The sequence below is a fragment of the Hippichthys cyanospilos genome, chromosome 2 (genome assembly GCF_059441005.1).
Source record: "Hippichthys cyanospilos isolate Australia breed blue-spotted pipefish chromosome 2, RoL_Hcya_1.0, whole genome shotgun sequence".
Lineage (NCBI taxonomy): Eukaryota > Metazoa > Chordata > Actinopteri > Syngnathiformes > Syngnathidae > Hippichthys > Hippichthys cyanospilos.
Window position 1 is genome coordinate 24,667,626 of NC_142370.1, and position 20,512 is coordinate 24,688,137.

The following is a 20,512-nucleotide window of genomic DNA, read 5'->3' on the forward strand; positions in this document are numbered from 1 at the left end:
GAACCATTGGGATGTTTCATGTCAACGTACGGAGCAAACAGTCAGCGGATTTCCTCAATCAGAGGCTGGAGAGTGTGCGGAGAACAACCTCACTGACAGAAAAATGGAGACCTGCGCTAGCAGCTGGGCACGCTAACAACCTCTGGGATTTACTTTGGCTTGCAACACACTTCAAGCGTGACCCCAATCTTACACGTGCATGCACACTCGCTCATTCTGTATTTCCGCTGCAAATTAAACTGTCAGACAATTATAACGTTGATGAGTTTTGCAAGATTTAAGAAGTACAGGTATGAGCAAAAAAAAAAGTAGCTTGGCTACACATTGCTCATAGAATATTATATTACTCTTTTCAACGTGGAATTTTGAAGACATGTTTCTTATAAGAAGACGTGCAAGAAGCCATGGCTAAAAGAAGACACAGGAAGTCTGCCATTTTGTTGGAAACTGACATTGTATGGTCATTTTAGCCATTCTCCTGGTTCAAGGGACAAATTGTCTTGGACATTTTGTTTAATAGGTGCCAAATTTACCATGTAGGCTACACTAAAGAGATGAATGACCCTAGATAGCAAAATAAAAAACCTATATTTGCAAGAATTTTATTTATTTTGTTCTTTTTTTTTGCATTGCATTTTCCACTTGCTGAAAATTTAGCAGTGTTTTTGAAACTTTGTCTTCTTTCCCTTGCAAATTTTGGGAAATGTATTGTAACTTGCGCCATTGTTTTGTCCACATTGCTGTGTTTAGATTTCACAGGGCCCTAATTCTTGGTTACCTTTAAAGTCAGACGCCCCCTTCTGGCACAAATGTACAGTAATACATGCAGCAATTGTGTTCCTTCTCGCCACTGATTTTAAATTGCCAATATTGACCTTGATCACAACTATGTCTCCCAGGGTGCATTTGCTCCAGATCCCTTTTCCCACATCTGCCTTGTTTCCACAACAACTCAGAAATAGTTACAAAACATGATGTCGAGTGTCACACACACTTTGAACTAGCATTTGAACTTTAGTGCTCCACTTGAGAATTGGCCTTGTCTTCCACAACTCACAGCTGGGCGTGCAGTAGGAAGTGGCCAATAACTTCTCATTTCCACTCACGCTTTGTAATAACGTCAATACATTTTTGCATCACCGTGCCAGCTGCTGCAGAATGAGGTATTGTTTTATGTAGACAGAGAGCTTCATTCTTTTCTCTTTTCCATTAAGCCTGTCAGCTATTAATAACCATATATTGACCTCTTTTGTCAACAAGAGCGACACCTACAAATAATATGCTTGAGGAGGGACAATGGGGAGTTCCCTAGGACTGAAAACAACAGGATGAGGCTGCCTCATATTTGTGTGTCCGTGTCCGTGTGTGTGTATAAGTACGGCACTTGTGTGTTTTGAAGTGTCCTACTTTAAGAAGTGCGTCCGGTTGGGGGTTTCAAAGACAAACCTATCATTCACTTTTGCCATTTCGTTTATAAAAAGAATGAGCTCATGAATACTATAGTCACACTGTGTGACCCTCAGATATAACAATATAACAACCACTGTGTGGTTGTGTTTACAATTATGTAGAAATCTTTCCCTAATTTGCTTTTTTTAGATAGACTCATTTACTTTTCAATTGTAGTTATAAATTATTTTTTATTGATTAACCAGTGAGTTTATAAAATTAAAAAAAATGTTATAATATCCTATACATATATAGACTTAGACATACAAATGCACCTAATAATAATAATAATAATAATAATAATAATAATAGCAACAATAATAATAATTAATATATTTACATTATCTTATTAGTGTACATGTTTACATAAAATGCATCATAGAACTTTTCACACTACATTCTAAGCCAAGTATACTCTGCTCATGGGAGCGACATACATTCATTTGAACAAAAACGAAATGAAATGAAATATACGTCATGTGAAATTGTCAGGCTAACGTCATTCTCCGCCAATACATAAACCCAGTGTAACTTATGAAGTGAATCAATCAATCAAAAATAAGTCATGTCGAGACTTCTTTTGAAAAAGTTTTTTCGTTATAGGTACACAACAGCATCCCCTGCTCAAAGCTCCCAGAAGGGGAAGGAAAAAGTCAAAAACCCCAAATTGGGGAAAATCTGCAGAAGCACAGGTAGGAGGAGCCCCCTTTCCGGTTCAACAGGTGGACGTGGATGCTGCGTGTACCAAATACAGACAAATACAGACACACAATACCGACAAATACAGATTACAGAAAACATAGTGGCATATAGTGCAATGATGTCTTGACAGCAGGAGAAACCATTGGCCAGGAACCCCCCCCACAGTCCAGCCAGGTGGACCGCAGGTGGTCGATCTCATAACCCGCGATTGTCGATCAGCGCAGGGCCAAATGAAGGCCTTCAAATCATCTTTCACTGTCTAGCTAGCCCCCTCGTCGAGCCCGGAGAAGGGGGCAGGAAAAAGAAGAAGAAAGCCGCAGACAGGCCCATTAACTAAATGCTTGCGAGTATAAATGTGTGTATAATGTGTTTTTTTGCAAAACTACTTTGGGCAATAGTACAGTTATCCAGGTTCAACTTGGTATTCTTAATCAGGTGCTGATTAAGAAACAAAAGAAGATATTACACTGGTGTATAATTAAAGAGATTTCCAGGATCTAGCTGAGGTTTATTATGTAATGGTTGAATGATGGCCGTCTTAAAAGGTTCAGGTTCAATGCCAGAGGAGAGCGACAGATTGATAATATTCAAGACAGATGATCCTGAGATCGGGGATAAGTCTTTAACGAGTTTGCATGGAAGCGGGTTGAGCACGCAGGATGTCGGCTTTGCTGCTTTAACCAGCAAAGTAAATGAACAACAACAAAAAAAAATTAAATTCATAAAAATACAATTATAATGAACTAATTCTAACTAATAAACAAATTCTAAACCCCCACTTCAGTATTGTTTAATACCAGAAAATTTGTTTCAGTATAGTTTCAGTAGGTCGAGTTATCAAACTGATACTTAAGGCTTAAGTCATACTCAACATGCATTAAAGTAAGCTTTGCTAGTCATTTTCTTCTTTATTACTTTCAGGTACTTTTTGAAAGACTGTTGCCCACCCACTTCTCCATCCTGTTTCTGTTCCAGGAAACAACCTCTTTTCATGTCATAACGACATCATCAAGCCCTTCAAGCGACAGACGAAGAGTTCAACCATGATCCACATGTTACTGTTCATTAAGGTGAGCTAAAAATTAACAATGTTCTAAGTCAAGCTATTCTTCCGCTGTTGAAAATTGAATGGATATTTGAAAAAAATGCATGAATTTTGTGCAGGTGCTTACTATGTGTTACGTCACCTACAGTCAGGCAACAGTTGAAGCCGATTGTGGAAAAAATGTTGACTTGAGCTGTCCGTGTCGTGAAAGCACGCGTTACATATCGCTGACCTGGTACAAGGTTAGTGAATCTTTGCAGCCGCTCAGCATCATGGCATTTGAACCTTTGGAACTCAATAGTTATCAAAATGGACAGATGAGTGGACAGAAAAGACGTTACCTAATCAGCGTCGAAGGAGGGACCGTGAACAAGGCAAAGCCTGCTCAGCGGCCCACGTTTGGCAAGGACTATAGTCTGCATCTGCCCATGGTGACGCCACAAGACTCTGGCACTTACAAATGTGTCATCACTGCAGATGTAGGCGGGCGAAATGCAGAATGCACGGTCGACATTTTGGTTCATGGTAAGTGCTGCACAGACTATTTTCCAGAGCTTTAAAATATCAATAAACCCGCATTGGTCATTAAAACTTATACGTGATGGTGTCAAAACATAAAACAAATAATAATCATTTAAAATCGATATGCGCGAAATACAATGAAATCCAAATTACAAATTGCAGTTTAATATAAGAAGAACATCATTTTATTTCTTTACTCTTGATTGAATGTGAACGAAATGAAATAACACAAACATATTAAAAATGAAACAATAAATTAAGAAAAGGCTTGCACTCACAATTGATCATTCTTTTCAATATCTCCCGATTTTTCTTCACCTCTTCATGCTCTCCCTCTCTTGGCACTGAGATGTACAGTGTATTCACTTGGGTGTTCCCAAAAAGTTTTTTAAAAGCACCGTAGCACATTAGGGAGCTTTTTTTACCTTCAAACTGAGATGTACAATACTGTATATCCACTCAGGTGTCCCCATAAGCTTTTAAAAGCACCGTAGCGTGTGTGTCCAGCCGTGCCTTGGTGTCTCGTTGCTGCCTTGGTTAAACAATTGAAGTTTGCAAATCAGTGTTCCTCCAAACACCAAATCCATCCTTTGCAAACAAAAGGCATTCCCAGCCCCTGGTAGCCCAGTCAGAAAAATAGCCAGGTTGGGAGAGCTTAGCTAATAGCTACGCTACACCTTTAATGTAATCAGCCAAAGCAAACACCGCGTAGCTTGCTTGTTGAGCATTGCATGGCCTTCCTGCAGTGAGCCTCCACTTTGTCAACGTGAGGCCTCTAGATGGCGATCTTATGACTCATCGGTTATTACAGCTGTCTATTAAGTTATACGGGCCGCGCACGTATTCATCTGCGCTTGCGTAGAAGCCCGCAACTGTTGAGGCGAATGCCCTCACAACCTAGAGCAGGCAGATTCCATACAGCCTGTCGACACAAGTTAGCTGAATTCTAATTGGCTCAAGACTTCAACTTAAAACTACAACACTAGAAGGAGCGTAACCAAATGGATATAATACTTTATGAAATAAAATCAGAGAATAATGACACAGAATAAAGAGAATATTTTTTTTAATAAAAAATATATGTTGATTAGAAATTGAATTTAAAATGAAATTGCCTTTCATTCCAATTGTTATAATTATGATAGTTTATTATAGTTATGATAATGTTGTCAGGTTATGTTAGGCAGCAGAGAAGGCCTTGCTGGCCCTTACGGTCCACCACTGTGTGTGTGTGTGTGTATATATATATATATATATATATATATATATATATATATATATATATATATATATATATATATATATATATATATATATATATATATATATATATATATATATATATATATATATATATATATATATATATATATATATATATATATATATATATATATATATATATATATATATATATACACACACGATCAAAACAAAATACATTTTTCTCACTTCAGCTTGTGTGACCAACGCACCAACAACGACAAATGCACTGCTCGTCGATACAACTCCAAGCACTGGTAACACCAGTCATATATATATATATATATATATATATATATATATATATATATATATATATATATATATATATATATATATATATATATATATATATATATATATATATATATATATATATATATATATATATATATATATATATATATATATATATATATATATATATATATATATAATACGGTCAAAACAAAATACATCGTACATTGAGAATGCTATGTGCTATGGATGGTTGGATGGATGGATGTTTTTTCTCACTTCAGCTTGTGTGACCAACGCACCAACAACGACAAATGTACTGCTCGTCGATGCAACTCCAAGCACTGGTAACGCAAGTGGAGAGGAGTTGCCACTTCCCGTCATGTGGATCAGTCTGGGCTACTTGGCAGTGGGCTCCGCCAAAGCACTCGTGTCATACATAGTCATTCGGGTAAATAAACTCATGCTGGGCAATATCACCCTCTGCTGACGATAAAAATAATGCATCACAACTTCCATCGCCAAGTGGAACATGAACAAACCCCGAAGATTTTTCAACAGACTCGTCATTACAATTTTTGAATGAATATGATGAAAAACATTGTTAAAAAACGAAGAAAAAATAAAAAAGAACGTTTGTATTATTTATACATTCAATGAGTCTGCTAACTGGCTTTACGGGTTCGGTCACATGACTTTCACAAGGTTTGCGGTGGAAAGTTAAACTTCTATGGCAAAAATGAGGTTGACATCTGTGCACAGTTGGACTGTGGACCTGATCAAAGTATGAAGCAGGTCGTGTGCTGAATATGCGTGCATAGTAGTCATTTGCCCATCCTTGAGGCTCACCTCCTCTGTAGAAGATCCATTTCATTATCGTAAATCCTGCTGGTCTCCGCACGATGACAATCACTGTATCCGATCGAGTATAGTGGACGCTGCGGCCACCCTTTGTTACACTGCACCTCCACCATCCCCCACTTATGGGGAAATATTTAAAACCTGTTTTTCCCCTGCTATTTTCACATAGACACAGTAGACTTAGCCCTCTGATTCTAAGCCGCAATTTACTCATTGTAAATACCTATTTAAAGAATGTATGGGCGATTGGTCTAAATGCAAACTGAAAAAGAATCTGTCATAGGTAGAGATATACAGTACATAAATCAAGGTCAATGATAATCCTACTATTACTGTCATTGCTTTTTGTATAATCCACAGCCATCCTTTTGTGAACTAAACTGTGCGCATGGACCAATATTTCAAAATCAATATGCACAGCCACAGAATCCAAACAAAAGCTTACTTGAAGTGACAATAATTAATATTTAGAACATTATTAATTTGGAAAACCTAATATAAATTTCAATGTGGTGGAAATGAATGAGTTCTATCCAACCAAAATATGTTTTATATACTGTATTTTTCGGACTATACGTAAGATGCAACTTTTTCCTCATGATTTGAGTCTTGCGCCTTATAGTCCAGTGCAGCTTATCTGTTGTTTTTTATTTATTTATTCATTTATCTTTTGTTGGCAACCAGCAAGCAAAAGTGTGTATCTGATCGAGGTTTCAATTTATGGAACAACTATGAAATAGAAATTAAAAGATGTGAATCAATGACTGTGCTCAAAAAGATTTTTTAAAATATATTATTAAAAAAAATATATGTCTATATTGAATAAAATAATCTCGACAAGTTTGGGTACATTTATGACATTTAAATTTTATATACAGTAGGCCTACACAGTATATATGAGTTAATCATGTATTTGTGATCGTATATATGAATTAAGTGCAATTTGTTTTTATGTTCACTAAACTAATCTATCACACAAAGAGAGATTTTTTTTAAAAAAGATGCTATTGAAGTATTGATCTCGATTTTGAACAGCTATTTAACTAACAGTATTCTGTTAGTGTTGAAAATATGCATCCATCCATTTTCTTGAAATATGTTGGGACTCAGTCTGTTAAAGAGGGTATGTTCCTGTTGGCAGACAATTAGAAAAACATTAAAAAAAACGAAAAAACATTATGAACTTCCATGTACCACTTTTTTGCTGACATATTGATACCTGCGGCTTATAGTCCGATGCAGTTTATCGGTGACAAAAATCGTTATTGCTCATATTTTGCCGCTGCGCCTTATATGTCGGTGTGGCTTATAGTCCGGAAAATACGGTATATTCGTGGGTCAAGTAATCATTACTTGGGGAGCGCCACCCAATGGAGTAGTCATGTTTCTTTTAGCTATGGAAAGCCAAGGAGGAACACTTCAGCCAACGTGATTCAAATTACGTTTTGGATGTAATTATGCGTCTTGTGTGCAGCCAAACTAGTTTCCGGCTTGTACTGTATGTCAATCACGAAAAAACAAACAAACAAACAAACAAACAAGCAAAAAAAAAATTAAAAAGATGTTCTGTTTGAAAATAGTAAATAAAAGGAGAAGAAGGAGAATAGGGCGGGCGGGGGGAACGGCTGTTTGCTCCACTCAGCACAAGTTTCTGCTTTGTATGCCAATACCAAATATTAGCAATATATGCTAATCGCAAATAAAAAGAGTAGGAGGGGGTTCCCATTCCATGCAGCACACGTTTCACGACGATGCGCAGTGATCAGCTTGGGAGTCCGAATAACTATTTATTGTACACATTTGAGTTCGCCCGCCAAATACAAGTAAATGCCAGCGCAGACATCACGACACAACAGCATTGACCTTAGTCTGTAGCTTCCCTCTATTGCGGCTTGCTAACTGCATGAGTTGTGTTGTTGTTGCTGGTTAATCCTTGTGTGTCTGGATCGGTGTCCTGATTTCTACTTGAGCGGTAAGAGTTGTGTTTTCATTTTACTTATGTCCACTGAGGCCCGGGGTAAATAACCAGCGTTGAAATATTTGCCCAAGTTTTGTAAATTCTGCGCTTTCATGCAAAAAAAAAAAAACAATAGTGAATTGTATTTGTATTTGTGAACTCTGGTGGCGATGGTCTCACTGTGACACCGTAGTGCGTATGCTGCATTCACGTACACCAGTAAATGTGAACTCTAAATATCCCACGATGCATCATTTAACCTAAATGAAAAGCAATATTTGGAATTGTACTGAATTAAGACATTTTTGTATTGATGTGCTTTTCGGGTGCTTTTGAATGAATGAGAAATTCATTAAAGTATGCAAAATGATATCGGAAGTTGGTGACAATCAATCACTGTTATTGGCGTCGAGCTACCGAATCAGGGCATGAAATTCTTGTAGACTATGAGGTGGTAGCAAAGCAAAGGCAAAGAAAATGGCATCGTAAATTAAGCTCAGCAAAACTTGCTCTTTAATGGTGTTTGGATACCTGTGAATTTTAACGCATGAAATCCTGACTGTGGATTGGGGAAAGCATACAAACTTGCACGGTCTCCCCTCATTGAGGTGTTGTGTCACCCTGGCCACACCACTAAAAAAATGTCCGGCTACGCCCCTAGTTTCACCTACAAAACAAATGACTGTCTCCATATTGCTTTGCCTCTGAAGAAACTGGGTGGGATTCTCTGAAGTTTCAACACCCTTCTTGTAATGTTGATCTTCTCTTTTTTTACCCATTGTCCAGGTCCTTCAAGCTTGCTGTATATGATCTCCTAGACAAGCGCAACAAAACTATCTTTACAGACATTCAATGTGATTGTTGTCTGCTTCATGTGGCCTTGTGCTTGTGTGGAAAAAAGGGACAGAAGATTGCACCCTCATGATGAGGTATATATTTTTGGAAGCATTCAACATAAGATTTTACTCCAGCTGTAGGGGCCAAGAATCCTTCCTCAATGTCCTGTTTTATCTGGAAAAAGGTCAAATGTTTTTGGATTCATATGCATAGATTACCATCTACTGGCAAGTCCTTGAACACCTCCTATGAGCTCTGACATTAAAGCAGTTATTCCTTGGACTTCAAGAATAGGCATGTGTTATCTGTCATTTGTGGTTTAAAAATGCTTGCATGCACGCACTCACAGTGATAACACTTAGCAGTGGCGGTCCGTGCATTTCACACTTAGGCATTCAGTGACTGGAATCCTCATACGCATTACTGGGCTACGCAGGCTATTTTTCAGAGCAGTTAAACATCAATAAACCAGCAATCAGCAATTAAAACGTATCATTTTACGTGCCAAAACTTAGAATAAGTAATAATAATTTCAAATTATTTGTCCATGAAGTTTTATGAAGTCCATGAAGATTAAGCAAGCTTTAAAAAGAGTTGTATGTTGCATGACAAATGGCAATTTAATATAAGTGTCACGTCTGGGCACGGTGAATTGGGAGGAGGAAGGAAGGGGACCCAAAAAATGTAGGAAAACGGAGAAATATGTGGCTCAAAAAAGGACCTTTTAACAAGGAAATGAGGCAGGACCGAACCGGGAGCAAAACGGACAAAGTGTCACCAGACAGGTGTACCAAATCAAACTATAATGGCAGACGTCACATTCTAAGTGAGGTTTCCTGAAAGTGTTTTGATGGGTCGATTGGCTATTGCAGCTGTCTAACAAAAATTATGGGCCCGTATACAATATGTCATTGCACACTGCAAAGAAGCCTTCGACTGTTCAAGCAGATGCCCAGCGCCTCCGGGCTCAAACAGACATTAAGTCTGCCATAAAGTCTACCTGGCGACACGCGTTAACTGAATTCTAATTGGCTAAAAACTCGACACTAAAACTGCAGCACTTAGGAGTGTAACCATATGGATGTAATATGACATGAAAAGAAGAGAATATGGAGAATAATAAAAATAATAATAATATATATATATATATACATATAATATCATATATATATTTAGTAAAAATAAATTCAAAATTAAATTGACTTTTATCATAATTAGTATATATATATATATATATATATATATATATATATATATATATATATATATATATATATATATATATATATAATCATATATATATTATATATCATATATATATTATATATGATAATGTCAGGTTGTATTAGGCCAACAGAGAAGGCCTTGACGGCCAACCGCTGACACTTAGTAATGGAATTCTTTGGTAGTTTCCCTCCAGTTACCAAAATGAAAACAATTGTAACACAATAACAAATAAAATAGTTGCATTTTACTCAGTGCAAAAAATAAAAGTCAAAATAATAGTGCAAAGATCATTGCATAGTACACAAGTAGGAGCAGGATTGCAGAAATGTGGCAGCGTGGCTCATCACGAGAGCTTGTATAAGTTGGAAATGTTCCCAAATTTTGAGGTTGCCTCGTCATTGCTTGAAGTAATTTCAACATGTTCAGACAAGAGTGCAGGAACAGCTATTCAAATGATGGTAAACACCCTGTGTGAGAGGTACCAAAAGTACTCACGTTTTGTACTTACGTAACATAAGTACATATATTAATGCAAAAAAAAAAAAAAATCATCCTCCAACATTAAAGGTTCAATTAGATCTATTTCCTCACACGTGTTTGAGAAATTTTAAAAAGAAAATTTCATTTTTTAGCCATAATTCCAAAAAGTACAGCACTGAAAAATATTTTCCCTCTTCCTGATATTTTTGCATGTTTATTCCTTGCAACTGTTTCTTTTTATCAAACCAATGCTAATATCACGCAGACACAACCCAACAATATATAGTTTCTAAATGATGATTTATTTACCAATGGAGTGGTATACAACACTATCTGGCGCCATATGAAAAGTGCACATATGCAACCACATTATCTTTGTTTATTTTTATTTCAACTTGTTAAAGAGGAAAAAGTTCAGACATGAATTTGACATGTAAAATCACTTTGGAGGTGGCTCAATGGCACAGCATGTCCACCTCACAGTTTAGGGACCCAAGTTCAAATACCCCTGACTCCGGCCTTCCTGTGTGGAGTTTGCATCTTCTCCCTGAGCCTGCGTGGGCTCTCTCCAGGTACTCCGGCTCCCTCCCATACTCCAAAAACATGCATGGCAGGTGAAGTGGACAAACTAAATTGTCTCAAGGTGTGATCGGGTGTGTGAATGGTTGTTTGTCTTCGTGTGCCCTGCAATTGGCTGGCAACCAGTTTTGGGTGTACCCCGCCTACTGCCTGAAGCCAGCTGGGATAGGCATCAGCAAGCCTGTGACCCTTGTGAGGATAAGCAGCTGTAGAAAATGGGTGGATGGATATCACTTTGGCAAACTACCAGCGGTTTGGCCGTTGCCAAACAATAGTTAAAAAATAATTTTAAAAAAAGAAGCATTTAGAAGAAGCATTTAGCTTTATTGGCACACTCAGGTATTGTTCATTGCCAAAATTAACGTAACCCGTTTTGTTAATGTGTGTTTAAAACAATTATAATGGTGATATCAGTGCTGATATGAAATGCCATAGGTGGGCTAACAGCATCTGTATTATACTACTTTAAGCAATGATTCTTGAACATGGACAGACAATATAACAATACGCCAATGCACATTTTCTTTATCCTCTCCCGTGCCCCAAAAAAGAATACTGTTGCAGGTAGTACTTTTCAAACTTTTTTCCTCACATACACAAACACAATTATGTGTGTGTATGCGTGTGTGTGTATGTGAGACAAAACTTTGAAAAGTACTCCAAGTGATTCAGTATTATATATATATATATATATATATATATATATATATATATATGTATATATTATATAAGTTTTGTTATGATTTAGCAGCACTGTGTGGGTGAGGCAGAATTTCAGCCCACAGCTGCTCCCTCAGCAGGACTGTGATTTTTTTTTTTTTTTTTTTTTAATCTAACGATGCACCACTCACTGTTCCAGTTGAAGGGGGAGAGGCCTACTTTAGGAAACCGGAGTGTCCTGCTTAACTATTTGACACCTCCGTACGAGGAGTTAACCTGTAGCCGAGCTAGTGGTTAATCTTCTCCGCACGCCTGCGGAGGCTTTATAGCTCTGCCTGCCAGCTTCATCTCCGCCACTCGGGAGCAAACGTCTACACGTGAAGATGAAAATGTCTGTCGTGTCCAAGAAGTTGTGGTGCGTCCACAAACTGCTTGTGATCCTGATCACGCCACTGCTTTTTTCACCTTTTCTTGTGACCTTGCCTGAAAAAGTGAGTGAGTGTACATTACACTTTTTTGTCTATGTACGTATTGATTTGTCTAAAAACTATGAATCTTTGTAATTTTTTTGCAAGCATTTTTTGCATCCCCATCTTGATTGTGTTTTCTAATTATGTTTAGGAAGGACGATGTCTTTATGTGGTGGTGCTTATGGCAACGTTTTGGTGCTCAGAGGCCCTCCCTCTGGCTGTCACTGCTATGCTCCCCATATGCCTCTTTCCAACACTGGGGATCATTTCATCAAAGAAACTCTGTCCTCAGTACTTCCTCGAAACAAACTTTCTCTTCTTAAGTGGCCTGGTGATGGCTTCGTCCATTGAGGAGTGGGGCCTCCATCGCAGAATAGCACTGAAGGTCCTCACCATTGCAGGGGTAAAACCAGCCTGGTAAGAAAATCCACACAAAGCACTCTGTAGCAATGACTAGTATTACTATTGCCATCATCAAGATCACAATCTGATATCACAGAATTTGTCTGAAAAGCGTGAGTTTTGTTTTATTGATTATCTGAACATGTCAGCGACATACTATATCGACAGACAGAACAAACAAACAAAGGCATTATTTTACTAGGTGTCAAATGGCACATAAAACTGTGCAGCTACCTGTTGCAGAGTACGATAAATCCATATATATTTCAAGTATAAACAGATTGAAATTGAGACGCGATGATAATACAGAATTCATTCTTTTTGTGACATTTCTTCGGTGGAGTGCCTTGGCTCACTACATGTCAATAAACACCCAAAACAACTCTCAAAAAATTAAACATTCCAAAATTATCCTTCTGTTTAATTTCACTTAGTATATACAGCGCAGCCATGGGCAAAAAAATTGAGACCATGGATTAGCTGCTCCAGAAAATGGATCGATGAATGGATGTTTGCAGCACCAGCATTCAATGTTTCTCACTGATCTTAGTAGAACTGAATTGGTCTCAATTGGTCCTCCATCCATCCATCCATCCATCCATCCATCCATCCATCCATCCATCCATCCATCCATCCATCCATCCATCCATCCATCCATCCACCCATCCATCCACCCATCCATCCATCCATCCATCCATCCATCCATCCATCCATCCATCCATCCATCCATCCATCCATCCATTCATTTCTTACAACTGCTTAGCCTCACTAGAGTCGCAGGCTTGCTGGTGCCTATTCCAACTCTCTTTGGGCAGTAGTTGGGGGATACCCTTAACTGCAGGGCACACAGAGACAAGCAACCATTCCCTCACCCAGTCACACCTACAAAAGGTTAGACCATGCATGTATTTGGAATGTGGGAGGAAGCCGGAGTGCCCTGAAGAACATTTGCCGGCCCAGAGAACATGTAAACTCCACACAGAAAGCGACCTGGAAATGAAATCGAGACTCTGAACTGTGAGGCGGACATGGTAACCACTCTGCTCATTTGGTCTTTTAATGATCTAATATCCAGAATCCACTCTGTCCAACACAGAGACCTGACAGAGTAAAAATGTCCTTAATTTCAAGACCCTTGAAAAGAGGTCTCAGAGAAAGACCAATTTTGAGAAATCTTGAGGACTGCAACATTACTTTGTGAAGTGGTTTTGGTGAAGAAAAGCCTTTGAAAATGTTTCATTCATCTCTTAAATTCGACTCTTACAAGCTGTTTTTGTTATTATTTTTGGTCCAAACATATTTACTATGCATTTAAAGTTAAAAGGAAAGTCAAGACACATGGATGGTCTTAAATATTCCCGTGACTGTATTCCAGCATGAAGACATTATAACTTAAATTCCAAGCAAAAATAAAATAATTTAAAGAGAGTATGTGTAATTTTTTGCATGCGCCTGTCCGTAGCTATAACACAAATGGCGACCTCCGGAGGAGTGCCACCCCCCATCTAATATCATTTAATGATAACTACACCAACGGTTATATTTAAAACATACTGTTAGGCGTTCAGTTCACATTTATTTGCATTTTTGAAATTTAGAATCATTCATTTTTTTATTGAAAAATGGTCTAAATTTAAATATTGTCACTTTAAAGCATATTTTATGCCCTTTATTTTTTTTTAACCCCAAAGTCATGATTTTGTTTGAACTTTCTCAAAACATTGCTCACTCAGCCTATGATGTTCTTAACCCCTTTTCAATCATGTATTCCTTGTGAAATATTTTCAGACATATATTCATTAAAAAGGGCAAAGTATTTTTGTATTAAAAAAAAAAAGGGGCAAACCAGTGCTGTGCCATCCGTGTCTAATTTATTATACTACATTTGTAGTGATATTGGCATATATTATTCAGCAATCTACTCCAGAAGATAAAACATGTAACATGTGTAACTGACAGAAGATTGTCCTAAAAGACAATATACGACTTAACACCAATATACAACTAAACAAAGGCGTGAAACTTTGTGCAATTAGTTTACCAGAACACAACGAGGCAATGGTTGCGTCATGTTCCAATTTGCTCTTAATTTGAACAGAAAAATATACAGTTTATGTCGAAGCATTAAAAGACATATAATTATGAAACTCTTTTAAAACCTCACATATCTCCAGATTTGCCTTCACGTACTCTCAGGTGTACTCATACCTTGCATTTGAAAACTGCTGGCATAGATGCTAGACAAAGATGGATTTTATCATAGCTCATAAATCGTCTCAGTTAAGTAAAGTTTCCCTTTGTATATATGCGTGACAATTTTATTGCTAAAATTGTCCTCTTTTGCACATTTTAGGCTCATACTTGGCATGATGGTGACCTCGTCCTTCCTGTCTATGTGGCTTAGCAACACAGCCACGACAGCCATGATGCTCCCCATCGCCAACGCCATCCTGGAGTCTCTTTTCGGCGATCTAGAGAGTCTCAAGCAAAAATGCAAACCGATCGAGGATCATGACTGTGATGTCGTCAATGGTTTGTTGAATGATTGATGATGACTTGTGTAAAAATAATAAATACATAAAAATAAAATAAAAATTATGAATTGCTGATTAAGGAGGCTAATACCGTCAATTATGCTGTCATTATAAAATTGGGCACAAGTGTCCAGTGTTACTCAAGCAGATAACTGCATGGCGCAATCTAATGCAATTGAACATTTTAAACTCAGACAGAGAGAAAAATGGTCCATCTACGCAGTAAACCAAATTAACTGCAACTGTCTCATAACAATGTGCACTTCCTATCAATCAGTAAAAGCTAACATACAAAAGTAAAGTGGTCAAATTACTTTCATATGTATTTATATTTTTACTTAATTTCACTAAATGGTCGATCAAGTCTCTTAAGTTCATAATACAGTACATGATAGAATACCAAGACTTGCATTTTTAATTTCAATTTTAGTCGTTGGTATGTCAATGAATCTAAATAACACAATTTACAAGTGAATAAAAGTTTAAAAAAAAAAAAAAACTTTCCGCACCATGTATTACTAGCCAGTTTCGAACATTGTCACTCATTTTTCGAGGCTGTCAGAATATTGGCAGCTTTAAATAAACATGCGTGATACCATTTAATTCTAAAAAGACAGGATGATTTTACATTATTATGTTCTTTACTTATCACAATTTGAAAGTAGGCACTAACAACATTAGTGAAAACAAGCTATTTGGGAGAAAATAAGTAGAAAATAGCAGAAAATAAGCTTTTTGTGAAAAGGTGTTTTCTGCACAACATTGACTTTGACACTAATATTTTTTGGTTTATTGGCATCTTAAACATCTCGACAGCCCTTCCCTTCTAAAAAACATGAACAAAACCAATGAAAAAGTGTTTTGATGGAAAAATAACAATGCATATCCATATTTGGTCAAATATGCAAACAGTACCTGCGATTGGCTGGCAATCAGTTCAGGGTATCCCCTGAAGCCAGCTGGGAAAGGCACATGGTGGGCTCGAGAGAGCAAGCTAGCACTCTGACTCTTCGTCAGATGCCGTAGATTTTTTTTAAACTATGCCGCGTCCTGGCTTGCGATGACGTCTACGCACGGGTCTGCCTTCATCCACCGCCTCTCAGAAGCCACTCTATATTCTTTGTCTTTATCATTTAGTCTACCACAAGGCACACTTTGCTTGGTAGCTTGTGAGCAATTTAAACCTGATTGCTTGCATTTTTGCCATTCTCTCTAGATCCCCCTTATACTCTCTCGTCCTCCCCCATCCCTTCCAAAAGCATGGTCCACACTGTTCTTCTTCCTGGCCTTGGCTGGTCACGTGTTTCTTGGCCAAGGGGGGAGTAATGCGGCCATAAAATGGTCTAAGTTAATCACAACAGTGCGCATTTGGCTTAATAGTAAGAGGAGAGATGGCCGTGAGTGTCATCTATCCGTATGTCAAAATAAAACAAAAACAAAAAACGCAACTGGAGAGAATTATCCTTGATGGCAAACGATCTAAGTATTTTACATGACAAGAACTGTGATCCATGGCAAGGACTTCAATCGTCATTCTGTCTTGCAAAACAGACAGGAGTAATCTTGTTGATTTTGTGCACATCAATACATTGAAGCAGAAATCAGGCAATCAAATCATCTTGAATGGAAAACCGATTCCGAATCAAATGCGAGGTCCAAAAATCAGAATCAAATTTTGACACACACGGATTTTCAAGTTAAGCATGGAGTGAGCTTTTACTGTGCCATTCAAAAGTGGTAATTGTGTCTCTGTGTTTTAGGGATAATAATTTTGATTTATGCTCTCCAAAGCCAAACTAAGCAGAAGAGGCAGAATGTTTACCCATCTTCATCACGTGTACTGAAACACAAGCTTAAAGTTAACATACTTCCATAATAAAGTCCATAAGTTACTGATTAATTTGTGGCATGCTTTACAGCTTGTTTCAGTGACTGTTTACAATTATTGTTATGGATAACCATTCTTGTAAATTTCCTCACCGCATCACACAGTGATGCACACAAGGTAGTTGTTTGAATTATCAAACCTTATCTATTTTTAATATGCATGTAAGACGTATGTTTGGTGCTCAGACAAAGTTAGTTGAGGTTGAAGTAGTAATTGATTGGTATTGCCAGATTCGCGAGAATTCCCACGTACTAATAAGCGTATAAAGAAAATGTATTTTCACGTTTTGTTCAGTGTCCACTTTTGCTTATGTGCATGCCACACACACTGTGCTTTCTTTCAGGTCAATCAACTAAGATGCATTCTCTGCCCTCAGTGGCCTCTGAGAAAGAAATTTTATCACTTAGCGGGTAAGTCAAATGTTTTTCATCGCTAAATACCACTAAACTGTTGCCTTACCTTTAATGTGCTGAGGCCATATTGAACATTTGAAAAGTCAGGTAGAACACCACACAGAAAGGACAAAAAGGGAGCAGTGGAAATACGGGTCACTCTTTACTTAGTTGTATGTAAATGGGATGTTACTGTATCACATGAGCAAAAATATATTATTTTCAGTTAAAAAAAACTTTCATAGCAATGAACTAAAATGAGATAAATTCCCACAGTTTAGCTCCTGTTCTTTCATGGCGCCCTGGGTTGTAGCATAGTGGTTAGCAAATACTGTATTGCAGAGCAAATATTACCATCAGTGAACTAGCTTAATGGTAAATTCTTGAGGCTGGAAAAGTGTGTAAGGCTCCACCCGATATTTGAAGAGAAAGAGGTCTTTTCCAAAACCATTTCTTTTGCCCCGAGATACGTTGTAATACATCTCCAAGTTGAAAGGATTGAAGTATTGTTTTCATGATTTATTTTGTTAATTTGAAGTCATTTGCAATTAAATCATTCAAAACACTCATGTAATTTGATCATATTTAGCGGTTGGTCTGTAACAACAAGGTAAACATGCACTGTGTCGTCACGAGTCACGATCATTGTTTTAAAAAGGATGGACGTCGACGCGGAAGAGCAAAATGACACGAGGACAGCTGAGGAGATCCGGTCCGAGTCGGAGTATCAGATGAGAGTGTGGAAAGGCTTTCTTGTCTGCATTCCTTATGCGGCTAGCATCGGCGGAACCGCCACACTCACTGGAACAGCACCAAACCTCATCCTGATTGGACAGCTCAAAAAGTAATGCAGATTTTTGCTTGCTCAAGACTGCTGTTTTTTCTTTGTTTTTTTAATTGACTGTCTCTTCAGCTATTTTCCAGAATGTGAGCTCATCAATTTTGGCTCCTGGTTTGCATTTGCATTCCCACTCATGGTCGTCTTCCTTCTTTTGGGGTGGGTGTGGATCGCCTTCCTCCATGGCGGCTGGAACACGCGGTGAGCAAGTTTGCTTTATGTACTACATCACAATGGACCTTGGATCACAAATCATTTTCCACTGATGCCCATTTGCAAACAGGAACATTAGAGCTCATCACTAATTCGAGTTCAAGTGCTGTGTCCTCTGGGAAAGCTTTAGGGTTTGAAAACCTGACAAAAGTGTTTGGGGCAGAATCACAGACATTTGAGATGCAATTTCAATGTAACAGCAACCCCCCCCCCCCCAAAAAAAAACCCCAAAACAAAACAAAACAAAAAAATGTGCATGTAAGGAGGCAGTTCCAATGCACTAGGACAGGCAGCCCTAACAAAGAGGCTATATGTTTTTCTATGCGCAGTCATACAGTACGCAAAAGCATGAACAGGCACCTATGGTATTTTTTCCTCGGACAAAATTGGAATCCACCAGATGAAACATGTTTTGTCTGTTTTGTAATTCTGACATAAGAGAGAGACACGCACGAGAATCGTCCATGTTCGTTTAATAACGGAATACAATATACGTAAGCGCAAATTCTACTGGTACTATTTGAACAATTACTTTGCAATTGCACAAGTAGGGAGTTATGTGACCTGTCCGTAACCTGCTTGTATCCGGTTATTAGCGACTACATGGAGTTTTTTCCATGACGTCACCCAGGATGTCACTGTTTTGCTCCTCAGTCACGTTCCAGCTTGTTTGAATGCATATGAATGATCTCGCTTGGTTTTTCATTAACTCTTTGAATGCTTTTGTTTGCTGCAGCTTGTGCTTCAAGAAACACGACCAAAGAGCGAAGGAAGAGGCCCAAGCTCGGGCTCTCATTGAAGAGGATTACAGAAAACTTGGGCCCTTAAAGTGAGGACCCATGTATGTCTTCAAGCCAAATTAAAAGAGAGGACATTTGTCTTTGGAAGGCAAAGTCTGTTAAACCCGAATTTGCTCCGTTGCAGTTTTGCAGAGGGGGCCATATCCTTCTTCTTTGTCTTGTATGCTGTTCTTTTGTTTACAAGGGATCCCAAATTTTTCACCGGCTGGTCTGTATTTTTTAAGAAGGGGTGAGAAATCTTAAACTACCCTTGACATTTGTCGTCCGACGCCTTTTCAGAACCAGGCATGTGTAACTTTCTGTTTCCTCTTTTGCAGTTATGTGTCAGACGCAGTCACCGGTGTGATCATTGTGTCCATATTATTTTTCTTCCCCTCGCAGAAACCTTCTCTTAGCTGGTGGTTGGACCCTAAAGGTCAGTGTGTGTTCTGCTCTGCTAAAATGTTACGCAAGTTGATGGATGACGTTTCGCGTAAACAACAAATCTAGACTATGTGGACAAAATGATCTATTTTTAGATCAACCGTGTGTCACTTACTCTTCCCTGCTCCCCCCAAAGTGGCGCCTTCTTGCTTTTGAAATACATTTCAAATGATAATGATTATAGTTCATCGAATTATTGATTGATACATAATAATGCACACCGCAAGTTGTCAACCACCAACAAGGCCAACGTTATTCTTTCAGCATCCCCCCTCCCAATCATCATTATTACAGTGTGTTCAATGACATGATTAGGATAAGATTCAGATGGATTTTCGCATGCCGTTTTCTCATCAACAGTCCCTGAAAGTTTGAGGTCAAAATCTTTGTCCTAAGGTACTGGATGCTACAGATCTGCCAAAAGTTGGAATGTTTCATTTCTCAAAACTAGAGATCCAACTGAGCAACATTCCATTTGATGAAACTTTGTCCATTTCTGAAGTACCTTCATGTCGTATATATATCATTTTAAAGATAATTAAATGAAATAATTGAATAAAATGAATATATAACTGACTCAGTTATCTTTGTTTAACTGTAGCTAAGTACTACTATACAGTAGATACTTGCGTATTAACCAGTGATAACTCAACTTTACTCTACACTTGACCTGTATGTGTGGTTTTTTTTTTCATATTAGATGGAGAATTTTTGTGGCAGAATTCTTGTAGCT

At 37.9% G+C, this 20,512-nt stretch overlaps 1 protein-coding gene across 2 annotated transcripts in view; it reads left to right on the plus strand.

Moving 5' to 3' along the window:
- The window catches only part of LOC148427969 (Na(+)/dicarboxylate cotransporter 3-like), a 32,806-nt gene that overhangs the window by 4,768 nt on the left and 7,526 nt on the right, over window positions 1–20,512 (plus strand). The window contains exons 2-13 of one of the 2 annotated variants that reach the window (XM_088408311.1): window positions 3,127–3,221; window positions 3,316–3,438; window positions 3,514–3,721; window positions 5,503–5,669; window positions 12,441–12,706; window positions 15,045–15,223; window positions 17,457–17,523; window positions 18,164–18,349; window positions 18,419–18,544; window positions 19,293–19,385; window positions 19,481–19,585; window positions 19,674–19,771. In XM_088408311.1, the coding sequence (XP_088264437.1) occupies window positions 3,127–3,221; window positions 3,316–3,438; window positions 3,514–3,721; window positions 5,503–5,669; window positions 12,441–12,706; window positions 15,045–15,223; window positions 17,457–17,523; window positions 18,164–18,349; window positions 18,419–18,544; window positions 19,293–19,385; window positions 19,481–19,585; window positions 19,674–19,771 (1,713 nt within the window). Of the gene's footprint in view, window positions 1–3,126; window positions 3,222–3,315; window positions 3,439–3,513; window positions 3,722–5,502; window positions 5,670–11,912; window positions 12,311–12,440; window positions 12,707–15,044; window positions 15,224–17,456; window positions 17,524–18,163; window positions 18,350–18,418; window positions 18,545–19,292; window positions 19,386–19,480; window positions 19,586–19,673; window positions 19,772–20,512 lie in introns of those variants that run through there. The other variant, XM_088408310.1, reaches the window with a different exon arrangement.